The sequence below is a fragment of the Rattus norvegicus genome, chromosome 7 (genome assembly GCF_036323735.1).
Source record: "Rattus norvegicus strain BN/NHsdMcwi chromosome 7, GRCr8, whole genome shotgun sequence".
In the NCBI taxonomy this organism is placed as follows: domain Eukaryota; kingdom Metazoa; phylum Chordata; class Mammalia; order Rodentia; family Muridae; genus Rattus; species Rattus norvegicus.
The window spans coordinates 22303517-22313365 of NC_086025.1; the positions used below are offsets into that span (position 1 = coordinate 22303517).

The following is a 9849-nucleotide window of genomic DNA, read 5'->3' on the forward strand; positions in this document are numbered from 1 at the left end:
ATGGAGTCACAGAGATGGGAAAGTGGCCTCCTCTGAGATTGTAGGTAAATGCTCATTACTGGGAAAGGGTAAAACGACAGACAGGTTTGTAGGTGGGAAAGTAGTAGCTTGTGGCCCTGAGCTGCGGTGCATGGTCAGTACCCAGACATGCAGACCTCAGGTGCATGGGGTTGAGTGCGTGTGTCCTTAGGTCACTGGCAGTAATGTAGCTCAAGGTAGTGGCTTCTTAGTGTCACCTTTTCTAGACACCCACCACGCCCTCCACTTGTCCACTCGCTCACAGACAATGTTGTTTTTCTCTGCTTGCTTTCATGTCTCCTTCTTTGCTCTTTTTCATAATTAAAGGGTTTAAAAATACATAACCAATCTATAATTACATGTTTCCCCTTCCTTTTCCTTCCTTTCCCCCTCCCACGTCTGCCCCCATTCATGCCTTCTCTCAGATCCATGGCCTCCTTTCCCCTAACCCTGGTCCTTACATATCCGTATAAACAGATACAGAAACACAACGTACTAAAGCCCTTCAGTGCTACCTGGATGTGTGTGTTTCTAGGGCTGACCACTTGGTTCTGCAGGACCAATCCCAAGACTCATCCCTGGGAAGGACGCATTTTCCCCCCTCAGTAGTTACCTGCCTGTAACTTTTCATTAGGAATGAGGCTGCGTCCACACTGGGATGGCAGCTGGTCCTGTTCAGGCTGCCTGATTGTTGAGATCTCAGGGGTGTAGCTTCTCTGTCATGGCTAGAAGACACAGTCCCACACCCTGATCTCTTGGTTCTTGTAACCTTTTTTACCTTCTCCTCTTAGACGATCCCTGAGCCCTTAGCATAGGAGTTATGTTGTAGACAGATCAACTGGGGTAGGAGTTGTATTGTAGCCAGATCGACTGGGGCTGGGTATCTGTGGTCAGCTGTTCTCTGCATTTTGAACAGTGGCAGTTTTCTATAATGATCTCTGCTGCCAAATTATCTTCCTTTTATTTATGTGCATGAAGGTGCCTGGTAAGGCAGAAGAGACTAGAGAGGGCATTGAATTCCCTGGCACCGCAAATATAGACAGTTGTGAGCTGCCATGTAGGTGCTGGGAACTGAACCCCTGTCCTCTGGAAGAGTAACAGTGCTCTTAACCATTGAGCCATCTCTCCATCCCAGGATAAAAGATTCTTCTTTGATGAGGGCTGAGGTCTACCTACACTTACCTATGGCCAGAAGGCTGCGTGTTTTAGAGTGCAGTTGGGAATTATACTAGTTTAGGAAAGTGCCAGCAGCAGGTTCGTCTCTAAGATCTGTGACCTCATCAACCTTGTGTGTTGTCTGTGGGCTTATGGTTATGTGAGGGGGGAAAGTGAAGGGGCATGGCAGGATGATTGGAGAAACAGGGTAAGCACTGGGTCAGGGAAGAAAGCCGTGTAACCTTGGGAATGTCTCCATGCCTGCTGTTTCTGTCTTCTAGAAATCATGCCCCTCCCCACAACACACACTTCACTAGTGCCTTCCTAACATTACGTCCCATCACACAATAGCCTGAACATTTGTATGGACAGAACTTTGTGGAATGTAGCTCTCTCTCTCTCTCAGAAGACGTCGGCAGTGACGGTACCAAGTGAATCTGGCTAAGATGCCTACGTCAGTTCTCTGACTCTGCACTCTGCCAGCCGTGGTCTCTGTAGAGCCTGGAGTGTGTGCACCTCTGCTGCTAGTAACAAAGTGACTGTCGGGGGCTGGAGAGATGGCTCAGTGGTTAAGAGCACTGGCTGCTCTTCCAGAGGTTCTGAGTTCAAATCCCAGCAACCACATGGTGGCTCACAACCATCTGTAATGGGATCTGATGCCCTCTTCTGCTGTGTCTGAAGACAGTGACAGTGTACTTTTTTTTTTTTTTTTGGTTCTTTTTTTTCGGAGCTGGGGATCGAACCCAGGGCCTTGCGCTTCCTAGGCAAGCGCTCTACCACTGAGCTAAATCCCCAACCCTGACAGTGTACTTATATAATAAATAAATCTTAAAAAAAACAAAAACAAAACCAAAGTGACTGGTGGCTCTACGTCTCAGGCTTCTTCTGGAGTCACTATAGATTGTTAACTACGGCTATTGACATCTTTCTAATAGTTACCAGAACTGCAACACTAATCTTTGCCTGCCTCAGGAGCTCTAAGTCTGAGGGAGATTCACTCTTTAATCGTTGCTCTCTAGACCACTAGAGCTGCAAACATGACGGAATCGATAGTTACTGTCCGGTTTAGTAAATCCGTCCGTAAAGACAGCGTGAGTAATTGTTCCAGAGCACCGAGAAACCTCAGTGTTTGCAGTAGCTGCACACTTAGAGCCTGAAGGCCAGAGGGAGAGTGCAAAGTAGACTATGTTTTCTCAGTTGAATAGACTTCTGGATGTCACACTTAACCTGCTGCTCCGTTGCTCCTGAAACAGCTGCGATTGATCCATGGTTAAATCTACCCGTAGACAACAACTTCACGTGCTTCCGAGGAGCTGGATATTGGGCCAGGGCCTGGCCTATCTCCCTTATTCACCCTTGTGAACGAAAGCTTAAATGCTTTAAATATTACTGTGTGTGTATGCTTGAGCACACACACACACCGTGTATATGTATGTGTGAGCACACATACGCCATGTATATGTACTGTGTGTGGGTGTGAGGTCAGGACAGCCTGCTGGAGTTGTTTCCTCCTTCCACTGCGTGACTTCCAGGCATCAAACTCAGGTCGCCAGACTTGACCAGTGACTGCCTTCACCTCTGAGCCATATTGCAGGCCGCAGATGTTTTTATAACACTTGAAGGTCTCCCATGAGTAGATGAAGAATAATTAAAGTCTAGCTCAATGTAATATATTTATAAATTTTGCGTGTGCGTGTACTGCGAATGATCGTCCATTGCTTACCAAATTACGACAATAGAAAAACTTGGCAAATTTGGGTGATTTTTTTTTTAATCCCAAGTGGTTAAGAAAGAAAGCTACCTGGATCGCAGAGCAGAAGAGTATGTGAATTCTAACCTTATTTGGGGAAGCGTCCCTCCATTTACCGGAAAGCCGTATATACATTTTGATAATCGGATGTATGCTGTGAACATACTGAGCTCTTACTGCTGACGGCCGCACTCATGACTCAGATGTGGACCTTTTGTTTATGTCCTACTCTTTGGCCAGTACCTCTTTGGTTATAGTCCTTTCATGCCGTGGACTCACGTGCTAACAGCTCAGAATTCTACCACTCTTTCTCTTGACACTCAGCATACCAAACTTGTTGTGAGGATGACAGTTGGTGATGTGGTTATAGTGTCTCTCCCAGCGGATGGATGACTGTAACTTGTCCCCTAAGATCCTGTTTTCCCATCCTGTCTGAGCTGGGTGTCACGTAGCAGGCTGGTTGTAAGTTGGGCATTGTTCTGAGCACTGGCTACACATAGCAGTTATTACTAAAGGTGCGTTTTGTATTTGAAGACTTAGGGTTCTGTGTAAATAAAGCAGACAACAGAGTGGAGCCTAAGAGTGTCCTCCTCCTCACAGGTGAATGTCGGGAAGATGGACTCACCCATTGAGAAGTGGAATCTAATCATAGGCAACTTGGCTTTGAAGCAGGTGAGCGGCGTGTGCTTATTTTTAGAGCATGGATGTGGTTTCCCATTCAAGAATCCAAACAATAACTTAGGACCCCCATCCCAGCTGACCCCATCATTGCCCCATCCTTATGGGTTCTGAAGCAGACTTCCAGTGTTGTTCAGGATGGCCTTACACTGAGACAGAATCCCCCTGCCTCAGTCTCTCAGTTCACTCGTCAGACCCTGCTTTTTGTGTTTTGTTTTTATTTGTTTTAGTTTTAGGTTTTTGAGATGATATCTGTGTTTCTTGGTCTGACCTCAAACTCCTGTGTTTAAATTAATCTTCCTGGGTCTGCAGGAACCAATACCAAAGCTTCCTACTTTAAATTTTCTAAATTAGTATTAGAAGTAAGAAACTAGCATTAATTTTTCCAAGAAATGAAATTATAAATTTTTTTTTGGAGCTGGGGACCGAACCCAGGGCCATGCGCTTCCTAGGCAAGCGCTCTACCACTGAGCTAAATCCCCAGCCCCGAAATTATAAATTCTAAATCGGTATTAGTTGCATAATTAAACTGAGCTCTTTTCTGGTAATGTGCTCACCTGTTGGTTTATGCTGATTTTCCTTTCTTACTGCTACCATTAATATTATTATTAATAAATCCACTCAAATACCAACTACATATGTACTGAGCCAGGAATCATATATCAGTTACAGCTTTCTTCTAGTCTAAGGTGTCTCTTCTGCCTCTTTACCTACTCTTCCATAACTCTTATGTCAGAGGTCTCACCTGTCCTGAGCCACTCTTTGGCGAGTATGAGCACCAGGAATATTCACTAATGTCAGTGTTACTCAGCGAGGCCGCAGGTTGAGAAGATGGTTGTGGGAGTATAATTTTGTGATGTGTCTCAGGGACATAAGGGCTCCTGGGGATGGAGCTGAGCTGCAATCTCAGCTCTAATGCCACCCAGCTGTAGAGCCTTTCTTACTTCATAGAACTTCCTGGGCTTCTCTTTTTTGTGTTTTCAGTCATTGTATTTTCTTAGAAAACTCTGAGAACCTTTCAGCTTGACCTTGTAGCAATCTAAGCAGGGCGGTAAAAACGTTTAAGGATGTTTGTCAGTGGGAGAGTACTTGCCTAACACGTGACATGTTCCCTGTAACAGCAGCACAAAACCAAGACCGTCCAAACATTTATACATCAATAGAGCACTATAACAAATTAAAAAGTTGAGAGGGACTGGAGACATGGCTCAGCGGTTAAGAGCACTGGCTGCTCTCCCAGAGGTCCTGAGTTCAATTCCCAGCAACCACATGGTGGCTCACAGCCATCTGTAATGTAATGCCCTCTTCTGGTGTGTCTGAAGATAGCGACAGTGTACTTATATAGAATAAATAAATCAGACATTTGAGAATGTGTGGATTTAAGCAGTAAGCACCCTTCAGCTGTGAACATGGCCCTCTCCTGGGTGATCCACACAGGTCATTGCAGTAGTCTCCAAGCCAGCCTCTGGCAGTCATTCCCTTGCTATTCTCTCCTGTAACTTGGCTAGGATGGTTGCCAGAGATGGCTAGGAATTTGCTCACCCTAGTTGCCCACACGTTTGGCTCTCTCCCCCAAGGACATGTGATGAACAGGGAACAGTGGTTGGCAGGAGCGGTTACCACTGAGGAAGGGAAGAAGCCTCTTCAAAATGAAGCTCAGTTACCACACACAGCGCCCCCAATGGCCTTGTTTATACTGATTAGCTAATGTTAATTTGATGCTTTAAGAATTACTAATCTGGCTTTTATAAAAATGGCTCTTAGGTGCAGGCCACAGTAGTTGGTTTTCTGGCAGCTGTGGCAGCGATCATACTGGGCTGGATTCCGGAAGGGAAATATTACCTCAGCCATTCCATACTCCTGTGCTCCAGCAGTGTGGCAACCGCCTTCATTGCGTCTCTCCTGCAGGGTAAGTGGATTGGTAAAGGCCGGCTCGGCAGTTTTTGACGTTTCACTAAAAGGATTGATTTCCCAGGATGGGGACTTTTAAAAATATTTGCTCATGATAAAAATGGCAGAAAATGTCCACATAAGCTTGAAAGAGCCTTAGTTCAGATCTATTTCTTTTATTTTTAAAGATTTATTTATTTCTTTATATAAGTACACTGTCGCTGTCTTCAGACACACAGAAGAGGGCATCAGGTTCCGTTACAGATGGTTGTGAGCCACCATGTGGTTGCTGGGATTTGAACTCAGGATCTCTGGGAGAGCAGTCAGTGCTCCTAACCACTGAACAATCTCTCCAGCCCCATCAGATCTATTTCTATTTCTTTATCATCCATCCATCCATCCATCCATCCATCCATCCATCCATCCATCTATCCATCCATCTATCCATCCATCCATCCATCCACTTATCTGTTTATTTTGAGACAGAATTTCTTTGCATGTAGCCTTGGCTATCCTGGAACTAGCTCTGTAGACCAGGCTGACCTCAGATTCACAGAGGTCTGCCGACTTCTGATTCCTGAGTACTGGGATTAAAGGTGTGCACCACTACCTGGTTTATTTTGTTTCATTATTTATAAACACAGTGGAGAGCAGACTTTTCAAGGTTGTCCCTTTGGCCATAGGTAGATGTTATGGCCCCGTTTTCAATAAGAATACTCCAATGGCGAAGACACTGCTTTACCAAAGAGTTAAGAAATGCTTTCCTGGAAATCTCACTGGGGACTTCCTGGCTTGTCACAAGCATTCCAGGACTTCCTAGTTCCTAAAGCAATCCCTCATTTAAATTTTTGGTTGAGGGCACTTCCTGTACCTCTAGAAGACCTGAGTTCAGTTCCCATAACCTTCATGAGGCAGCTCACAGCTGCCTGTGACTACAGCCCAGGGTGAAGGATGAATCCAGCACCAAGAGCTTCTGAGGGCGTCCGCACACCTGTGTGTACTACATTGCTCAGATGCACAAGTGTACACGTAAAAAAACAAACTAAAAACCCCAGACTGCACGTTTCTGTGATAATATAAATATAGACTAGTACTTATGCCTGAGGTAGCATTTTTCTGGCTATATGTTTAAAAAACAGAAGTAGAAAAAAATTAACTGAGCTGGGCAGTGGTGGCACAAGCCTTTGATGCTAGCACTTGGCAGTCAGAGAGAGGTGGATCTCTGAGTTGCGGGCCAGCCTGATCTACAAATCGAGTTCCAGGACAGCCAGGGCTACACAGAGAACCCTGTCTCAAACACCACACCCCCAACTAAATGTTAACAGCATCAGAATTTACAGGACCGTCTTCTTTGTATTTGTTGATATGAGCGCTATATTAGGCACCGTGGATGTAACAGAATAGAGTCATTGAGGCTTTGTCTTCACTACATGTTTTTAAGTTTTTTTGTTTTTTTTTGAGACAGTATCTCTCTATGTAGCCCTGGTTGTCCTGGAACTCTCGATGTAGGCCAGGATGGCTTCAAACTCACGATGCCCCCTACCTCTGCCTCCAAGTAGTTTGTGATCAAAGGCATGACCCATTGTGCCTAGATAGATCTTGCTGAATTAAAATAATAATAATAACAATAACAATAATAACAATAATAATAATAATAATACCTCTTTCTGACTGTTCAGAAAGTGCTACTTAAAAAATTTCAATATATCAAGTGTAAAATATCTGCAATTTTCTTTTTTTTAAAGATTTATTTGTATATTATACATATACACACACACACACACACACATACACACACACACACACACTGTACACACCAGAAGAGGGCATCAGATCCCATTACAGATGGTTGTGAGCCACCGTGTGGTTGCTGGGATTTGAACCCAGGACCTCTGGAGGAGCAGTCAGTGCTCTTAACCACTGAGCCATCTCTCCAGCCCCTATCTACAAATTTCAAAGCTCAGATTTTTAAGTGGCTTTCTACGCTTCTCGCTTTATCTGGCTTGACAATCACTTTATATGGCGGCTTGGTATTTTAGCCGTTTTAATACATGTAAAGCAGGTACTGGAAACTACACCTCACAGGTTGAGGAAGCTTCACCTCCTTCAGCAGTACGGTCAAATGGCAGCTGTCCGCTGGGCTGTGTGTGCAGTGCCAGGGTGGCAGGCCTGAGAAGAGTCTCCATGTAGGGCTCTAAGGGTGTGATCTAGGGAAGGCTTCTCCCATGGCTGTGAAGACATTTCCTCTCCCTTTCAAATGCACTGTGAGAAGAGCAGCTCTGCCGAGCAAAGCCTCCTGGAGTATAAGACGCGAGCATCGCTTGGTGCAGACATAGAGTCTGCTGCTTGCAGGTTTGGCTTCATGAGCTCCAGTGTTGGGCACTCACCCAGCATCATTCACGGTGTGGCCTCTGGCAAGAGTCTAAGCACTGTTCCCTAGAACCCGGGCTTACCGTCTGTGAAGCCGGCATACCACAGTAAAGAGTTTGTCTCCACGGGAACTCCGAAGGTGTGCTGAGATGCTGTTGATTCCTTCCCACAACCGCTTACGTTTCAGACTGACGTACACGTACCGTGTGCGAGCTGCGCACTTCCCATTTCTTTGTATAACACTCTTTCCTTTTCCTCTTTTCTTACTCTTGGTTATAGACGTAAGCGTTACCCTTCTCCCACTTGTGTGAGTCAAGAAAATAAGGATCTGACAGTGTAAGCACTCAGCCACATTTCCTGTCGCTGGCTTAGAGACGGGGACTTGAGCCAGAGTCTCTTGTAAGCTGGATATGGTATTTGACACCTTCAGTCCCAGCACAGAGAGGCAGAGGTGTGTAGTTCTTTGTGAGTTCAAGGCCAGCCCGGTCAACATAGCAAGTCCCAGGACATGCAGAAGTGACAGTGAGACCCTGTCTCAAAACTCTTTGTTTGTTTGTTTTTGTTATAGGGTCTTGTCAGATGTCCTCAGCTAGCCCGGAACTTACCGTGTAGACCAGGCTGGCCTTGAACTCATAGATAACCACTGGCTTCTACCTTTCCCTTCCAAATTCTTGGATCAAAGACATATACCAGCACACCCTTCTTTTTTAATCTTTTAAAAAGATTTAGTTATTTTTATTTTATGTGTATGCATGTTTTGCCTACATGTATGTAAAATATGTCCTTGCCTGGTGCCCTTGGAAACCAAAAGAAGGTGTTTCCCCAGAAACTGGAGTTACATATGGTTGTAAGTCACCAAACTCAGGTCTTCGGCAAGAGTAGCCAGTGCACTTAGTGACCGAACCATCTCTCCAGCCCCAAAGACTTTACTGTTTTTTTTGAAACATATTCTTGCCAGTTTCCCTTTCTTTTTTTTTTTTTTTTTTAAAGATTTATGTGTATGACACTGTTGCTGTCTTTAGACCCACCAGAAGAGGGCATCAGCCACTGCGGATCACCATGTGGTAGCTGGGAATTGAACCCAGGACCTCTGGAAGAGCAGTCAGCGCTCTTAACCGCTGAGCCATCTCTCCACCTCCTGCCACTTCCCCTTCTTTTCTCTCTCTCTCTCTCTCTCTCTCTCTTGGTTTTTATTTTATTTTATTTGCTGTACATGAGTGTATATTCTGCTGGTATGTGTGTCTGTGCACCAGAGTGTCAGGTGGATGCAGAGAATTGAACTCGGGTCCCCTGCAAGAACAAGTGCTCTTAACCACTGAACAAATCATCTCCCAAGCGTATCTTGTATCCTCTGTTCTGAACCATAGAATTCACAGTGTAATTATATCCTGCTTCCTTATACTTCGCTTTGGACAATAAGAAGCATTTTTAGTTACCATATTTGGCATATTTGGTTTTTTTTTTATACTATGCACAGAAATAGGACTTCTCTTTTTAACATTTTCACACTTCAAGGGTTAAAATTAAAATCTTTGGTTTTATATATATATATATATGTATATATATATATATATATTTAAAGCATATACTTCATTTAATTAGAAATTTTAGTTTTAGTCAATGCCACACTGAACCAATACGTTTTGTGATCTCTTACAGTTTGCAGAAGGGCATTTTGCCAAAGTGGTTATAGTGAAATGTTTTGTTTGCTCAGTCAGTTTTTTGAGCATTTTAACTGAGACTGGTGTGCTGTTCATCCATGCTGTGTATTTCAGTATTTGGGGAATGGACTTTCCAAGTCAGCATCAAAAGTAACCAGTGTTCTTTCTCCTAGGAATAATAATGGTTGGAGTTATCGTTGGCTCCAAGAAGACAGGCATAAACCCCGACAACGTGGCCACACCCATTGCTGCTAGTTTTGGTGATCTGATAACTCTGGCCATATTAGCTTGGATAAGTCAGGGTTTGTACTCCTGTCTTGGTAAGTT

General features: G+C 44.4%; 1 protein-coding gene across 10 annotated transcripts in view; it reads left to right on the forward strand.

Moving 5' to 3' along the window:
* Slc41a2 (solute carrier family 41 member 2) overlaps positions 1 to 9849 on the forward strand; it is a 107467-nt gene that overhangs the window by 32219 nt on the left and 65399 nt on the right. For all 10 annotated transcript variants that reach the window (XM_063263757.1, NM_001401081.1, NM_001108742.2 and 7 more), the window contains 3 exons: positions 3524 to 3595; positions 5366 to 5510; positions 9696 to 9842. In XM_063263757.1, coding sequence (XP_063119827.1) covers positions 3524 to 3595; positions 5366 to 5510; positions 9696 to 9842 — 364 coding nt within the window. The remainder of the gene's footprint in view (positions 1 to 3523; positions 3596 to 5365; positions 5511 to 9695; positions 9843 to 9849) is intronic.